Source organism: Mytilus edulis, chromosome 13 (assembly GCF_963676685.1).
Source record: "Mytilus edulis chromosome 13, xbMytEdul2.2, whole genome shotgun sequence".
Classification (NCBI taxonomy): domain Eukaryota; kingdom Metazoa; phylum Mollusca; class Bivalvia; order Mytilida; family Mytilidae; genus Mytilus; species Mytilus edulis.
The window spans coordinates 33,052,285-33,071,511 of record NC_092356.1 but is presented as its reverse complement, the minus strand read 5'-3'; the positions used below and the strand labels follow the sequence as shown (position 1 = coordinate 33,071,511).

Below are 19,227 nucleotides of genomic sequence, written 5' to 3'. Positions count from 1 at the left end.
CCTTTTGCTACATGTTATCACATGATTTTGCAAATTATTGCAATTGTGTGCTTTTTAAGAATGGAGAAAAATATGTGAAAAAGTATTATACTGCAAAAAAATCAGCACACAGGTATAGGAATGGTATGATTCTGATTTTACTATAGATCCTGTGTCCAAGCTTTGTTTTCTTGTAGATTGGTGTAAAATAAAAATGTGGGTCAAGCATTAATATCAATGCAACAAAACAGGATCCCCAAAATCAGAGTGAGACTTTCACATGCCAATTTCAAAGTAGACCTTAGAAGTGATACAGCATTTTGTTAATGCTTTAAATGGTCATATAGCTCTGACATGTATTAAGAATTGGATGTACTAGGCATTGGGCATTCCTATTGAATGTTATAATCTCAAGTTCTCAAGAGTTAAACATGCCCCACGGCCCAGACACTCAAACATGAATGGTTAGTGTACACCATGTTGCTTGATATGCATGATAAGGACAGGACAGACATTTATAAACATGTGTGAGTGTCAACTTCCAACTTGCTTAGTTTTTTTTAATATAAACAACAAGAACGAAGACTAAAAATCAAGTGAAAATTATAGATGCATCAGATTAATATTTGTTGACTGGTACTTTTTTAGATTGACAAGTTGATTTCAGATTAATATTTACTGAATCAAAGAATGACCTTAACCATTACCCTAAAAAAATGGCTTAAAACAGAGATTAACTGAGTGCTTACACTTTGCACATGCGTAGGATTTTTATCCAGACAATAACTTTTGACTTACCCCTTGCTGAAATTTTTGAAAAGTTGGGGGAAAAACAACTGAAATCATTTATATGGACAAATTCGTTCATAGATTAACCCAGTTTCAATGTACTACATACATCTGTTACACACTGCAGCATAATTAAATAACTACAGAAAATGTTATACTGCGAGGAGTTTGAGCAACATGAAAAACATCAACAAATGACGGTGTAAAGCCTTCAACCCATCATCATATTTAAGTAAATATATCTAAAATCCTGGAAACATCATCACCCTTCATTGTCTCAATCAATTTCGTGGTTAAAAACTGTTAAATATGACATAATTTGCTTAATTTAGCGCCGAAATAACTCTAAAAACGTTAGAAAAGTGTTGAATTTTGACCTCCGGTTGAAGTATTTATTATGTAAACAAGACTCATATGTTTCTGGATCACATTTATTTATATCTCGACCAATGAAAAGCTTTAGGATGCATTTGTGTCAGTTCCTAGCAAACAGGGGGATTACCCACGTTTTTTTGGAAATCTACGGAGGACGTCTTTTGATTTATCATATTTCAGTAACGCAGCACTTATTTTAATACCTATTTTGGCAGTCGTGTAACAAAATCTATTTTAATGAAAATTTAACCTCAAATACTGATGGATGTTAAGTTGTTTTAATAAATTTATTGTCTGAAGCACAGGCTATGTTTTTGTTTACACGCTGGTTACAGCGCCACCTCGAAATTTTTAGATTATCCCCCCTTTCCCGCGTGACCACCGGAAGGAGCTCTTCAATGTCATTGGCTTTCCCACTGCAATATATATCAACTAGTTTACAAACGAATATATTAGACTTCCGTTGGCCAGTTTATTGCCAATGTCAATTTGTTTGCATTTACGAATGTTTGCATTAATATAATATGGTATATTCATCAATGTAAATATTTACCTTGGAAAATAGGAAAAATGGAAGAGTGGTACATCTGTGAAAACTGTATGAAATATTGCATACATACTAACATATATTCATAATTCGATGCATATCTTTTATGAATGACTATAACATTAACATTCCAAAAACTCCGAGAAAAATTCAGCACTGGTAAGTCACGTTTCAAATGGCTCAATCAAAAGCTCAAACACATCAAACGAACTTAAAACAACTGTCATATTTCTGCGTTAGTCAGGACATTTCCTTATTAAGAAAATAATTATTTAAACCTGGTTTTTATTCAAATCAAGCTGAACCTCTCACTAGTGTGACAATATCATGCAATTCCACTATATTTACAACAATGGGCGAATAAAACAAACAGACGTAATAGGTAAAAATGTCAAAATAGGAATACAATAGACAATATTGTGTGATACTTTAATTACTATAAAAACTAAAGTGCATTAAGACACGGAACATAGGAAAATAACACAATGCGGAATGTCAAAGTACCGAGCCACGCCAAAACAATATAACGAAATATGGAATATGGACAAATGGACAGAACCACCTATTATTTCGTAAACATACAAAAAACCAAGCAGAAGTTTTTTAGTGATACGTCAGTAACATCAGACATCAATGTAGAAAACAAAACTCCTCAAACTTAAAACTGTTAATCGTCGAAGTTTAGATATGACCCCTAAGGCCATGTTAATTATGGGGACCTCAATATCGTCCAAGAGAAAGAGGTAATAAATCTTTTTTTAAAAAGGACCAAAATATCGTTCTCCATCTAAAATAGATTGGAAACAGTGGTCAGGTCACAAAAGACGCTCTCTCCTCGTTTTGTAAAAATTGGTGGGAACGGGAAAAATATGACAAAAAATCTCTTGATTCTTATCTGAATAAATGTACGAATAAACTCATCATAGATACCAGGACTAAATTTTGTATATACGCCAAACGCGCGTTTCGTCTACAAAAGACTCATTAGTGGCGCTCGAATCCAAAAAAGCTAAAAAGGCCAAATAAAGTACGAAGTTGAAGAGCATTGAGGACCAAAATTCCTAAAAGTTTTTCCAAATACAGCTAAGGTATAAATATAACCATATCAATGATAATTCATGCAAGCACAAAAAAGTGCTGACTACTGGGCTGGTGATACCCTCGGGGAAATAAATCTCCACCAGCAGTGGCATCGACCCAGTTGTTGTAAATAAACTCATCGTAGATACCAGGACTAAATTTTGCATATACGCCAAACGCGCGTTTCGTCTACAAAAGACTCATCAGTGACGCTCGAATCCAAAAAAGTTAAAAACTACTGGGCTGGTGATACCCTCGGGGAAATAAATCTCCACCAGCAGTGGCATCGACCCAGTGGTTGTAAATAAACTCATGTTGTTGATGTTGTAATGTTGTGGATATTCGAATATCAAATTTTGAGATTAATTCAGAACTAAATAATACAAAAAATAATACAAAAAAGAAGATGTGGTATGATTGCCAATGAAACAACTCGCCATAAGAGACCAAATGACACAGAAATTAACAACTTTAGGTCACCGTACGGCCTTCAACAATGAGCAAAGTCCACACCGCATAGTCATCTGTTAAACGCCTATTTTCAGAATAAAAATCAATGCCATAAATACTACACGGACGTTCTTAAGCATGACATTTTAAATTGATCTACATTCAAGTCCGTGCGCTTTACAGAGAGTCGTATAGTAAACAAATATATCATAGCGACATCACAGCTGAAGGCCTCTTCTGAACATAAGAAGTTCCGTACTATGTATTGGTTACATAATCTTTACAAAAAACAGTAAACTATCGTTTCATTTCGGCCTCTAGTAGATGTTCTACAACTGATCTGTCAGTGTTTTTAACTAGTTCCTTAACTATCAAATAACTAATCATAAACTTTTGAACTAAAATATATGAACATTTTGGAATTAACTATTTTTTGAATGTAAAATATTCTCTAGAAGCTTTAGATAAATTACTTGCTTTTGATGGTCCTTTTGATTTTGTTGACAGTTTTGATTTTTCAACTCTTTACACTACACTTCCACACAATCTTATCAAATAAAAGATTTCCTATTTGTTTAAATGGTCGTTTGGTAAATCTGAATGCAAATATATTTGCTGCAACTAATTTAAAGCCTTTTTCTCTAATGGGAAAGGTAAATATGCTAGATATACTTACTGGAGGTGTGATGAGATGATTGAAGCTGTTAATTTTCTATTTGATTATATTTATGTACGCTTCAACAACAAAGTTTATCGACAGATTGTATGTATTCTTATGGGCACTAATTGCGTCCCTTTCATAACGGACTTGTTTTTGTACTGTTATGAATCACAGTTTATGACCAAACTCAGTAAAGACCCGTCTAAATTGCATTTAATTAAAAATTCAACAAAACACTTACCGTTATCTTGATGATATTTTTTCGTTAATAATCAAGAACTTTTTAAACATACTGCCAAAATTTACCCAAAGGAACTTACCTTAAATAAATCAAATTTAAACGGTAATAACTGTCCTTTCCTGGATTTAGATATTTCAGTTTTACATGGGAAATTCCACACTAAAATTTACGACAAAAGTAACGATTTTTCGTTCCCTATTGTTTCTTTTTCGTTTTTGGATGTTGATGTTCCTTTGGCACCATCTTACGGTTTTAATATTTCACAACTAGTTCACTTTGCCTGTGTCTGTTGTGACGTTTTAGATTTTAACCAACGTAATCTATGTATTACTGGTAAATTATTAAGTCATGGATTCATCTACCTTTATTAATTTTTACAAAATTCTTCCAATGATAAAAAGATTTTGTTTTGAAGTTTTTTTTGTACCAGTCCTATAGAAAACTTATTTCAAATGGATAGGCACATCCTCATTTTAAAGAGATGTTGTTTACCGTGCCTGAAAATTTTGAAAACGATCCTGGTAAACTTATCAATCCTTTAAATAAACTTATTCCAAATGGTTCCCTTTCAAATACTGTGATAAGATTTTTGAATATTGTTTTTATCGGTATTTATATTCATTTTGTTATCAGTTAAATAAAAGCAAACTAAAATAATATTGTTATATACATGTACACTTGCATGGATCTACAATCTTTGGATTCCTGTATCTTGGCATTGCACAAAGTCTTGTTTTCCTCTGACTGTTCATTACGTATTTACACTAAATCCATTGGATGTTGGATGTGTACTGATTGATACATTAGTCTTAGATGCATGATTATTTTTATTAGTTATTATTGGCTTTTAAGTACTTTCAAATCTGTACACTTGTTAGATGTATTTCTATTTGTATCCATCTGATGTGTTAACCCTTTTCCAACTGGTTATAGTGTTCATTCTTATTCTGTACTGTTTCACCACTGTCCCCAGTTATGAGGAGGATTGGGATCCCACTAACATGTTTAACCCAGCCACATTCTGTATTTAGTTGCCTGTCCCAAGTCAGGAGCCTGTAATTCAGTGGTTGTCGTTTGTTGCTATGTTATATACTGTTTTTCGTTCATTTTTTTGTACATTAATTAGGTCGTTAGTTTTCTCGTTTGAATTGTTTTACATTTGTGAGTTCGGGTCTTTTTATAGCTGATTATGATGAACAGGCTTTGCTCACTGTTGATGGCTGTGCAATGACCTATAGCTGTTAATTAATGTGTCATTTCGTCTCTTGTGAATAATTGTCTCATTTAGAATCATACTAAATCTTCTTTTTTGTATAAACCGTACAAGTTGTTAATTTACAAACACAAATAAAAGAACACTTCAACACGTAATCAACTTTTTTTTCATACATTTTTTACACAACCTTGGTTCATCAACTTTTTGCTCAGACACTGGTGACGTTTTATAAAGTCTGAGTAGAGGATGCAAGTTCTTGAATACTCAATGAGTTGGGAAATTTATATCCCATATGCAGGTTAATTTGGTTGATTGCTACTTAGTTGGGGGAAATTGATAAATTAAAAATTGAAATTGTTTTATTTGCCATACTTTATATTTATTCAAATGATCAATGTTAAAAATTACATCTTAAATATCTGCCAAAAAATTAGATTTTTATACAGTTTTACGTCATTCTCAATACTGAATATGAATACAAAAATAATGAAAAAAAAATTTAAGCTGTACAGTCCTACACTCATATACCAAATTTGGCTAAACGGTTTCTTTTGTGTTTCTGATAAGTTTATCTTGGAAAGTAATATTGCTTTGAAAATGATTTGCCTTTCGTATTCAATAGTAACTTCCCACAAGTTTTTCAAATGTATTACTGTTTTAGAAATACATTTTTACGATGCAAAGTTGAGATTCAAGTTTTTATAAACACTTTCGCTCTAAATGTTGATTCACATTTTATCGTTATATCTTGAAATTTCTTATGCATCTGTTATATTACTTTGTATCTGGTTAATTATCCTAAAGAAGGAGAAAATAAAGGCACGTGGCAGTAATAAAATGTTGTGTTTGTTCAGAAAATGAAACTATTCGAGGACGTACAATGTATAGCGCCGGAGTGATAATTGTTTTCCTCTTTAAGGAGGTTTGGTCGCAATTTGAAATGATACTATCATCTGTGTCAAGTACACCATCTTGTCCTAAACAGATACAGGACAAATAAATGAAACAGTATTATACCGCTGTTCATTGACAAATGTCTTATGATCTTAAATTATCATAAAATTTAAATAAAATCAATCATAATGTACTTGGTTTGTCTATTCTGAATGATTAAATAAAGGTTCATAAGATACTTTCATAAAATATCTAAAACATATCAATTCGCTTTCTGTTATTTTGGTATAATTGTAAATTTAATGCTTTTGGCGAATGTCAGCACATAAGTCAAGGGTTGTTGTGTATTGCTATACATAATATATGTTTTTATGTATTGTTTTAATGCCTAACCTACGATAGCCCCCGAAGGATGCTGGCAGAACGATTTAAGTTTAGTTACCTAAGTGGTGAGTTTGAACCTCATACATTAATTTACGCATTACTATATTTAACATAACAATTTCCTTTTAATTTATTTTAACAAAATATTTTTGGGAGGTGAAATTGGTTTGATAATTTTCCGCCTTTCTCATTCTGTAGTAAGTAACGACAACTTTGCCAAATAAAATACAGTTTTAGAGCAGAAATTGAACAATTTGAATTTTTGCTTTATATCATCATATATCAATATTTATTAATGCATACTTTATATTAATATAAAATCCGGATAATTTACGAAAGATAGGATATATTACAAGACAGTCTATGTTTTCTAAATTCACTTCAACTGTTTTATCAATTTTCTAACATTTTGTTTTGATTTTTCTTTTTGAATAAGCTCATCATAGATACCAGAACTACATTTTTTGTATGCGCCAGACGCGCGTTTCGTCTACAAAATGACCCATCAGTGATGCTCGAATCCAAATAAAAAATAAAAAGGCCAAATAAAGTACGAAGTTGAAACGATACACAATTATCATTTTTTTTATATATTATGAGGAATTTGTAAAGTCAATTTAAAAAAAGCAAAAAACAAACTATTTTTTCATAACATAGATCAAGGCAACATTTTCATTGACTAAACTCATGTCACTTAAGAAAGATAATCAATTCAATAACATAAATCTAAAAGTCCTTATTACTATGTTATTTCTTAAAATGATACCATATCAAATTAAAGCGAACTTCTTTCATTTATCTAAGACGCGCAGGCGGTTTTTAAAAAGTAGAAAAGAAAAGTCAAAAACAAAGTATCATAAAGTTCTATATTTTGGTAGTGCTCGAAATGAGAACTATTGATTAAATTCCCCATTATTAAAGTTTAATCTCAATTATACTGAACAGTTTGTCATTCCTACTCCAGTTAACTAATGTATCATGAAAGTCGCATGGTAACCTCTTTATTGACAAAATGCAGATGGCATTGCGTTATCTGATCTATCCAATAGCACCATTTAAACGGCATCTTCATTTTTTGAAAACAGTAGACTTTAAATGATATACCAAATAAATTAAACAGTATTTAAATCTTTCTGAAAATTGAATTATTTGAAGAAAAAAACATAAAACACTGATTATTTATATTGCTTTCTTAAAAATATTTTTTACTTTAAAAACAATGAATAAAATAATAGGGATATTATAATAGAAGAGCAATCTAGCAATATATGGGAAATTTTGTAATTTGATTGGTCTGTACGGACCTACAATATAGCATAACGTATTTCATCATCACATTTGGCATATTCGTAAATGCAAACAGATTAACATTGGCAATACATTGGCCAGCGGATGTCTAATGTATCGGTTTGTAACTTAGTTGATATATTGCAAATAAAAACAATAGTAGTATAGCGCTTTCAAACGTCATAACTCGATTGAGAGAAAATAAATCCGGGTTACAAGCTAAAGCCGAGAGGAGCACATCAACTATAAAAGGAGAACAACGGAACAACAGAAACATAGTGACAGATTTTCTATAATCTCTCGATTGACAAATTTTGTATCACCTTTAATTATCATAATTCCTATAATATATCAATCATGCATAGTTTTCTTGATTTTGAATGATTAAGTAAAGGTTCATAACGTACATTCATAAAAGATCTAAAACATATCAATTCGTTTTCTGTTATTTACTGTCTGGTGTATGTACATCTAAGGAGTGTAGAATTCTCGATATCTGACTTTACTAACGTCATACATAAAGTATACGTAAGAAATCACAATTAAGACTATATTTGAGATTGAATTGTCTCCCTTTTTCCGAAAATTAAAATGCATACAGCTATAATTTCGCCATTATCTTCATATTTATTTTTAATATAATTAGGATATTTGAATTAGGACAACAGTGTTGTAGGGAAAATGGTAGTTAGGGAATCATGAATACATTGGACAATTAAAACAATCTTTTGTTGGTTGATACTGCACGTGTAAGTCTTTTTGGTTTATTAGAAAAAAAATGATCAAAAACCAGATACAGCCCAATGCCATTAATGGGCTGTTTTCTGCTTTACGGTCTGGTGTGGTCTTTATGAAATGTTTTCATCTTTCATTTTTTTTATACTTCGTGATCCTGGGCTCTAATATCTCAGATCGTTAATCTATGTCCTATCTTAGACAATATCTTACGAGTTATTTATTGTGAATTGTTACAACTGTCTTTTTAAACTGATTTTTTTCGACTGATGTTGCATCGATTTCTAAACTTAGGAGAGAATTTTGAGTCGGTAAATATGTTTGTCCACTACCATAATTTATGCTCGGTCATATGCTACTCAGTGCTTGACTTTGTTGCTGTTTATAATATTTGTATTTGGTTCGAACATGTTTGTTATCCGTTTTAATTCCCTTGCCTTTCCCTTTCCAAAATAGAGATTTCGTCAGTGCATTCAAGCTTATATGCATGTCTTAAACCTGAGAAAAACAGGTTTTTTATTTAGTATTTAGTGATTCTGGTAACTTAAAATCATTGACCATATAACATCTCAAGAAAAATAATCGTAATTAAAATAAAAGCAAAGGAAGATATAAAGAGCTGATATCCAGTTTAGGATTCAATAACTGGAGACACTGCTACACATCTGTTATACTTTGTTTACAATGCCAAGGGTTAATTATTAAGTCAAAGAATATTATTATTACGATTATAATTGATATAAAAAATCTCAAAATACAAATATCACCTCATTTTGTTGACCGTCCATCCACGATATTCACACCAAAATAGGTATCTAATTTAAAGTTGTGTTTGACGTTTAGTTATCATAACTAGTATTTTGAAGGTTTTTTTTCTCCGAAAAAAACTTCAGATATACCTTATTATATAGTCAAGTCAGAATCAATATGTGTGAAATTATAACTAGAGGATCTAAAGAGCCTATAATGTATGTCGCTCACCTTGGTCTATGTGAATCTTAAACAAAGGAAGCAGATGGATACATGACAAAATTGTGTTTTGGTGATGGTGATGTGTTTGTACATCTTAGTTTACTGAAAATTCTTGCTGCTTACAATTATCTCTATTTATAATGAACTTGACCCAGTAGTTTAAGTGTAAAATGTTAGTAAAAATTTACAAATTTTATGAAAATTGTTGAAAATCGAATATAAAGAATAATAACTCCACACGGGGTCAATTGGCCATTTCTGTCATGTTTGACTTATTTGTAAATCCTACTTTGCTGAACTTTATTGCTGTTTACAGTTTATCTCTATCTATAAAAATAGTAAAGAAAATCTCCAAAATCAGCAAAATTTCCTTAAAATTACCAATTCAGGGGGCAGCAACCCCACAACGGGTTATCCGATTCATCTGTTAATTGTAGGGCATATAGATCTTGACCTGATAAACAATTTTTCCCATGCCAGATTTGCTCTAAATGGTTTTTTTTTTTTAGTTATAAGCCAAAAACTTCATTGTACCCCTTATGTTATATGTTTAGCCCTGGCGGCTATCTTGGTTGGTTGGCCGGGTCACCGGACACATTTTTTTAAACTAGATACCCCAATGATGATTGTGGCCAAGTTTGGTTTAATTTGGCCCAGTAGTTTCAGAGGAGAAGATTTTTGTAAAAGTTAACGACGACGGACGCAAAGTGATGGGAAAAGCTCACTTGGCCCTTCGGGCATGGTGAGCTAAAAAATCAAATAATAAATATTAAATTTTATGGTTGATGCAAAACTTCACGCCAACATATAAATGTGTCGTATATCTTGTATCAAGATATATAGTTCTTGTTTGTTTTTTGTAATCAGTTCATAATTAAGGCAATCTGAAAATGATCCCTGGGTCTGAAATAAAGCACAACAATGAAAGCATACAGTTACCAATAGTTGCTTAAAATCCCCCCTGGTAGTTAGCTATCTGATTGTTAATACTGTTAGATATCGACTATTCATCTCTTGTGGTTGGACAAAGGATTTTGTTTGGGAAGAACTTCTTGTAAATACGTTTACGATATTTCGACTGAAATAAGTGTGGACACTGGCTAGCGTGGATTGTATCCAGCATATAAGAGAATTACACGTTAAAACTCATAAGACCCAAACAAATTCGAAATGTATCTGGATTTTATCATGAACATGTGCCAGCTAGACAAGACCACCAGATAGACCACCAGAAAGACAGATATACAGACAGATAAGACCAACAGACCGACAAGACCATTAGACATACAGACCGACAGACAAGACCACCAGACAGCCACACAAACAAGACCACTAGACAGACACACAATAAAGACAACCAAACAGACACAGACAAGACAACCACACAAGACCACCAGACAGACAGACACATCAGATAAACAGACAGACAGACCAGAAAACCAAACAGACAGACGTACAAGACCACCAGACAGACACATACAGACAAGACAGACAGACTAGACAGACAGACAAATATAATAAAGTCTCCTACAGCTCCACTTTATAGGTCAGGGACTTCTATAACTAGTTAACACTGAATAAGTAACGATCTATATCAATCAACAAAATGTTTTATAGCTAATTCGGCCAACACAAATCAATTTAGTTTAAATTACCAATTAAACTTATCCCAAGTTAAACTCAATCAGCATATCTTTGCGTCTTGGCTTAAAACGCCATATATAGATATGTATAACATTGCTATGAAATAAAGAGAAGAGCAAATATATTTGCTGGTTCCCGCAAGGTACACGAAATACTGTTGAGACCGAATATCTACAAATAAGCCTTTTTCAACTGATTTTTACAGTACCTTCTTATGATGTACTATTACACCACTGTTCCAGGTTGGGGGAGGGTTGGGACACTGCTAACCTGTGTAACATCGCAACATTACGCTCAAATTTGCCTGTCCCAAGTCAAGAGCCTGTAATTCAGTGGTTGTCGTTTGGTGCCGTGTTACATATTTGTTTACCGAAAAAAAAAAATGTACATTAATTAGGACGTTTGTTTTTTCGTTGAATTGTAAAACGTTTTACTTTTGTCATTTCGGGGCCTTTTGTAGCCGACTATGCGGTATGGGGTTTGCTCATTATTGAAGGCTTTACTGTGACATTTTTTTCTGATTTCTGTGTCATTTGGTCTCCTTTGAAGAGTTGTCTCATTGACAATCACACCACATCAGATCCTAGGCACAATAAAGTATCAGATTACCTAAAATATCGACACTAGCAAGTCAGACATGTATTAGTCTTGCTTTGTTAAAAAAAAACCTACAGGAAAACCAAAGAGTAACACCCGAGCAATTCTTGTATTATAAACAAATGATTTCAGTTCGACAATTTATTCATTCTTTTTATCAAATGCAAATTTTAGTCTTTGGTTAAAATAAAATTGTATTTTCAAACCCATTTATCACTATAACATTTAAAATCAATACAAACTAAAGATAATAATGACGTAACAAGGCATAATAAAGGTGAATAAGCATTTTTTATATATCAGTATACTCCTGTAAAATAATATAGAAAATTTATAAGAATTTATAACATTTATTATGAAGATAGGTATTTGTCCATACACCTTTCCATTTTGTTTTCTATAGGTCTGAGTCTGTCCAGGTGGTCTTGGTAGGCTTGGTACGTTTCCCTAGCCATTTCCATGGCACCCTTTTTCTTTGGGGGTGGCTGAACAGCTTCCTCCTCATCCTCATCATCGGCAATAGGTATCGCTGTAAATCTGTTTGCTAAGCCAGACGGTTGAGGTTCTTCTTGAGGTTCTTTACCCTGGTCTTCTTGACCGTCATCTTGAGTGTCATCTTGCTGCAATGGCGTGCTTATCCTTGCAACTTCACGCTCCACTTCACGCTCAACTTCACGCTCCACCTCTTTACTGACATTGAGCTGCAATTACAAAAAGAAAAATAAATATATGATATATTTTAACAAATAAAAATATATTAAATGAAAAACCAAAATAAGATTGATGTAATAAATTGTTGATGTTTGGTGATCACCTTTCACCTTAGACATTTTCTTTTGTTCTAGTAAATTAATGAAGTATAAAACTCTTGAACGGAGTACGATTCGTTGAGCGTTTGAAAGAAAATTGCGATTGGTTAACCTTGAATCTTTAAATTTCATTATGAGGGATATATAATGTATCAAATGTCACGATGACAGGAGAGAAATTTACTGTTCATCTGGTTTTTTTTATTTATTGATTTTTAAATGTCAAATTGAAGGTTTTCATTTTTTTAATCATTATTTACGTATAAGCCAACTCGAATCAATTCGAATTAAAAAGGAAGAGTGTGTGAACGCGATTAGCGAATTCGATTCGCATTCGATTCGGATTCAATTCGAATTAAATGTCCGTGTGAACGAGGCATAAAATAACAAATTTATTATTTGATATAACAAATTTACACTTTGAAATAACAAATTAATAATTTGATATACAAATAGTCTTCTCACGTACATTTTAGCAAGACTCAAAGAAAGCAAGTCCATAAGTTTTGGTGTTAGGCTTAAGCAGTAAAAGTCTCAGCGCAGTTTTTAAAAAGCGTGAAACTTATTCAAAAACGACTTATTCTGAACTTGCATGTCCGAAGTCATTTAGAAACCTTTAGCTTGAGCGTTTTTCGTCAATTGCAGCCTCTTCATATTAATTTTGTTTTTTCGTTTCATCTATAAAATTAAGGCAATTAGTTTTCTCATTTGATTTTTTTCTCTAAACGGTACATGTTTTGACAAACTAAAGGATTTTAACATAAATTTCTTAAGAGTAACCAATAACTGATTACTGCCATCTCATTTCATCTATGGTGGTTGTCCAATTAGGAATCATACCAAATATTTTTACTTTTATATAATGCAAGTGCGAAACTTGTGTCGCTAAACAGTATTAAAAATTTTGATTGAAGGTCAGAAGTTTTTACTATAACTAAAACGATAGGGTTTGATAGGTAAATTACCAGCCGGGGTGATATGCATAAAGCCACTTAATTTAAGATATCCAGTCAAAATACTATTTTATCGTAGGACATGAAGAAAAATTCGTCCGTTCGGAACAAATCTTAACTTAGGCAGTTATATGCATATCAGCCCTGGGCCCCCACTCCTTAAAATAATTTCACGATATTGGAAAACCCAAAATATATTTTTTTACTAAAAATGCATTAAAATATTAAAAAGTATACAACAGTTCTGTATAGTAAAGATTCTATGACAGTTTCATTGTATTATGATAACTGGTTTAGAAGGAATTGTGGTTCAAAATCGTTAGCCAAATATATGGCAAAGGAAAGCCCGAGTTTAAGTAACAAAACCTGAAAATATATTTACCCCCGCTGATCTTCATTATAAAAGTAAAGGAAATTTGAAAATATTAATTTTCAATAATTGTTTTCACCTCTAAACTTCATTCATATGGTGTCCTTGGCATAAAACTAGTCAATAAACGATCGTATTTTTTTATAAATCATTATTTGATAACAAATTATTATATCAAATATAATTAATTAGTATATATCAAATATCTAATTTGTTATATCAAATCGATAATTTGTTATATCAGATTGATAATTTATTATATCAGATTGATAATTTGTTATATCAAATTGATAATTTGTTATATCAAATTGATAATTTGTTATATTTGTTATATCAGATTGATAATTTGTTATATCAGATTGATAATTTGTTATATCAAATTGATAATGTGTAATAACCAATTGATAATCTGTTATAACCAATTGATAATCTGTTATAACAAATTGATAATATGTTATAACAAATTGATAATATGTTATAACAAATTGATAATCTGTTATAACAAATTGATAATCTGTTACAAATTGATAAATATAGATTATTACATAGTTACAAGTGGATTATCGGATTTATCAAATCGAGATACTATTAATTAAAGTACGAATTTCATATCAGTCTCGAAAGTTTATAGCCCCTCAGAACAATTTAAGGCTTGTGTGATAGTATCTACTACTTTAATTTTCAGAAGACGAAAAACAAGGCCTTTCATCAATCTTAAATTATTATGCTTTTCGTATATGAATATCAATTAAAAAAAAACCAGACGCATGTTTTCTTGGTGCCAAAAAAGAAATATTGTCATGAAAACTAGTTTTAATTTACGAAATCCAGGTTTGCCTGAAAATGGAGAATAGAAGCCGAACACGTGAATTTAGTGCACGGTGGTAAACAATCTCCAATTACCATTTTTTATCACACGTGACCATGAAGTTATGCACTTATATATATTTTTTCGTTCATACTCTTATTATTATTTCCGTTTATAAATCGAACACCCAAAAATTAGAAACGACGCACATACTGCTCTTTTAAGAACGTTTCATATTATGAATAGGAGGAGGGGGTGGCTAAAAGTCAATTTATTTGTTGAATATTAAAATCGATCATTTTGTTTGTTGGACTGAGCAGGCGTATTACTTTTGAAAATTCAAATGCATAATTTCATTTATTCTGTCTTTGTTAAAATCTTTTTTTCCACTTACAATTGCGCCAGAATATATAATTTGATAATTGTCACCCCCACTAAAATTAAAAACAATCTCTTGTCGGGAGTCATGTTGTACAATGTAACATTTTTTTTTTGTATTCTCCATACTCTAATTTTCCAGTAAGCTTCTATAATCCCTATACTTTTTGTCCTGGAAAAATCTTCAAGGCAAAATATAATATATTAATCTAAAGTTATAACTTGTATCTTAATGTAATTTTTTTCCTGAATGAGCATGTGATATTTGCAAATGGACATACTAAGTTAAAATGCTGGATGTGCTAAAAATGGTGCAAGTAGTAATAAAATTTGGAAGTGTCAGTGGCTTAATTTAACGAGAAAAACACCAAATACAGTTATAATATTTTCACGCAATTTGATTTGAAATTTGAAATATGTATGGATAAATTCAAATAAAAAAATATACTTAAGTTAACATACCCTTTTCAAGTTTGCCCTTTTTGACGCTGGATCGGACTTTTGGGAATATCGGCTGTCCATAGCCCTAACCTCCTCGACCAGCCTCTTTAACTCTGGATTACAAATTGTCATCCCATCTTTTGTAAGCTTCCTTACTTGGTCCGCCATTCTTCTTTTCAGTTTTTGGCCTTCTGTGCACGCGTACAACTCCATAGCAGCTTGCGGCAGTTTGTCACGCTGCCTCTTTACCTCGTCTAACACCAAACTCCAATTACATCTGGATTTGGTGTAGGCTCGAAATATTATCAGTTGTTCCATGAAGCTTACTTCAGTGTGGGATTTTCTGTTCGGAGTAGCCATGTTCTTAGTGGGTTCGAAACGAAATGGTCAAACGGACACGTGGAAAATAGGTAATATCGTCGCAAAGGTCCATCATTGGTCAGTACAGAAAAAAAAACAAAAATCGTCCGTGCATGGTTCGGGTCAAAGGTAAAACAGACTAGGTTTAAGTAAAGGATCATTGAATTAATCCCCATATATACGGTTTCAATGCACAAATATACTAGATTATTAAAAAAATATTGGAAGATATTTTGTTAATTTTTTTCGAGTTATTTTTTTTTATACAAACAAATATAGATGTATAGCATAGGTTTGCATGTATAATTTCTTTGGCCTTCACTTATATACACATGTTCATCTATATGTATTTTGAAATTCCAATCCTTAAAAATAAACGAGAGGGATCAGATCGTTTTTATTTGCTTGCTGTACCTGCAGTACAGAATGATGTTATTGCCACCCCCGCCAGTACCACCTTTTCAGTCGGAAAATAATTCATCTTTTTTTATGATTTTGAACATTCTTATAACATATATCAGAAGTCTAAAGATGCCGTTACCGTTTTATAATTTTTCAATCAGAAATAGGATTTTAGAACATGAGGTTTCACTACCGCTATCTACGAACGATCCGTACAGAATTTTATCAGACAGACCTTTTGAATTTTGGATTGTTTCTGGGGAAACTGTGGAAACGTTTGAAAATTTATTAACTATTATTTCTCCAAGAGTAAGAAATTTTCGTTATGGGAACTGTTTTATCAGTTTGAGAAATAGACTTTTAATGACATTGATGTGGTTACGGCAATACCCCACATATACCGTTTTATCATTGACTTTTGGTGTGAGCGTTCCCGCTGTTGGTAAAACTGTAAACAAACTGTGGATGATTCTTTGGGAAATTTTGAACCACAAATTACATGGCCAAGTATTATTCAATGGAACCAGATGAGGGGTAATTGGCCAGAAATGGCGAATGTTATTGGAGCCATTGATGGTACATCCCACGAGATTTGGATTCCATCTACAGAACCACAAGAAGAGTTCTATAGTGGCCATAGAAAATTCCATTGCATCCATACTCAAGTACGCTTTTGTAAATTTTAACACGCTTTCGATTGATCGGGATGTATAAACACACAAAAATATGTTTACCCTAAATATTGTTTTCGAGCGACAGAGAAGTATTTGATATTTTCTACACAGGCGCTTGTTGAGAGGACACTTCCCATTTTCATTTTCTGTGTTTATTTTTAATTTGAAATATATTTTCGTTATTTACTTATTTTTTACTTATTTTCGATTATTTTAAGTGCTCCAACTTTTATTTATATGATTGATTTTTTTTAGGTTGCTCCGATATTCCTATTGTTGAAAAATAACCCACACAAAATAAAAAGGTGGAGGGCGGTACTCCATATGCTCCTGTGATTTTTGTCTTTTTTAAATGTCAAGTGATGAAGTTGAGGAAGTTTTGTTCTCAACTTTCGATCTATCAATGACATTTTTGTTATTCGTCAGATAATTCAATTTGCATCCGAAGATGATTATTATAGATTATCCATCAATATTAAATTAACCATCACAAACGCGGACCGCGAAGAGGACACCCATACATAGAACGTTACATGTACAACTATGTTTCAAATTACACGGCAAAATGCATATTGAGCATTTGTGGACTTTTCACCAATCGAAGACCTATATAAATATCTTTGGTTGATTTTTTTATCGCTGTTGTCTTGCTGTCGTATTGTTGATTGATACACACACTAACATTTTTGAATCCGTCAACATGATTAAAAAATCATTTAAAGAAAGTATGAAATTAAAATACTAGTAAATTTGCAAATATACATTTTGATGAAATTGAAAATATAAATCTTAGTTCTTCGCCTCTCTATCTTTTTAACATATATATATCTAACTATTTTGTTTTCTACTTTTTCAGATAGTTATTGATAACCAAAAAAATATATGCTATGTCCATTCTGGATTTCTTGGCCACAATAACGATGCCTTCTGCTATCAGCAAATCCGGCAGATTGGTCCAGGACTAGAAAATGATTTCCCAGCACACTGTTTTATACTGGCTGACAGTATCTACCCAAATGCACCACCTCTTGTAACTCCTTTTAAGTGTACGGATATCGTGCGAAGACCAAGACTTGAACAGAAGAGAAAACGGAAGTTTAATCTATTACACAGAAAAAGAAGGGTGTATGTCGAACACGTTATAAAGGAACTAAAGACATTTAGGGTAATTGGTGGGCTCTACAGACATCCGAGATGGGAAATGTCATCTATTGTTGAGCTGTGTGCTGCCCTGGCTAAGAGAAGAGCTGATTTGATTAAAGACGTTTACAGTTAATAGATATACTGGCTTTTGAATATGTTTAGATACTTAAATAAATCTTAGTGTATGTAATTACAAGTTGTATCTGTTTGAATTGTTTTCTCAAAGTTAACAAATGTGTTGGTTTAGATTATAAACTTGTTCAATTAGTTTTAGACTTTAAAATTCCTATTATTATTTAAAAAGATATATACATCGTTCTACTGTTTAATTGTTAATAAATGTGTCAAGAACAACACCTTAGAGGAAGCGGGACATCTCAAAATTATCGAAAAACTTGTATATAATATTTCTTCACTTTGAGCAAACACAAAAGTAAATTAGCATCAAAACTAAAAAGATTTTTTTTTTTTTTATTTTCTTTTTTAAGTGCTTTAAAGCCCTTTTCCATTGCAGAGGCTATACTCAAAAGTAGATTTTCATACATGTTTGTGTTTGTGTCTCTTCATTTGGGGATTTTAATATTTTATTGTTAATCTTTAAAAAAAATGTGTCTAATAAAATTATTGGTCTCTTCAAAACTGAGTCGATCCAGAGCTTTACATTTTGTGTTAAAAAATGCATAATACTTATTTCAGATAAAAGGCATAGACTACAATGGTCCGTGTATATCTGCGTCCATTCGTTTTTCGTTTTGAAATATCAAAAACAAAAAACAAAAAAACGAAAGTGTTTTCATTTTTCATTTTTGATTTCATAAAAACCAAAATGAAAAACGAAAGTGTTTTCATTTTTCGTTTTTGATTTCTTAAAAACCAAAATGAAAAACAAAAGTGTTTTCGTTTTTCGTTTTTGATTTCACAAACGAAAAACAAAAGTATTTTCATTTTTCAATTTTGATTTCTCAAAAACTAAAATTGAAAAATGAAAGTGTTTTCATTTTTCATTTTTGATTTCACAAAAACAAAAAACGAAAAACG

The 19,227-nt window shown here is 31.8% G+C and overlaps 2 protein-coding genes across 2 annotated transcripts; one reads left to right on the top strand and one right to left on the bottom strand.

Moving 5' to 3' along the window:
- Window positions 1-11,977: 11,977 nt before the first annotated feature.
- Window positions 11,978-16,144, bottom strand: LOC139501088 (uncharacterized). Its single transcript, XM_071290064.1, has 2 exons — window positions 15,632-16,144; window positions 11,978-12,552 (listed from the first exon to the last, which is right to left on the bottom strand). The coding sequence occupies exons 1-2, from the start codon at window positions 15,968-15,970 to the stop codon at window positions 12,205-12,207; spliced, it is 687 nt and encodes a 228-aa protein (XP_071146165.1). The 5' UTR covers window positions 15,971-16,144; the 3' UTR covers window positions 11,978-12,204.
- Window positions 16,145-16,312: 168 nt separating this feature from the next.
- Window positions 16,313-18,699, top strand: LOC139501089 (uncharacterized). Its single transcript, XM_071290065.1, has 2 exons — window positions 16,313-17,037; window positions 17,903-18,699. The coding sequence occupies exons 1-2, from the start codon at window positions 16,900-16,902 to the stop codon at window positions 18,320-18,322; spliced, it is 558 nt and encodes a 185-aa protein (XP_071146166.1). The 5' UTR covers window positions 16,313-16,899; the 3' UTR covers window positions 18,323-18,699.
- Window positions 18,700-19,227: the final 528 nt, after the last annotated feature.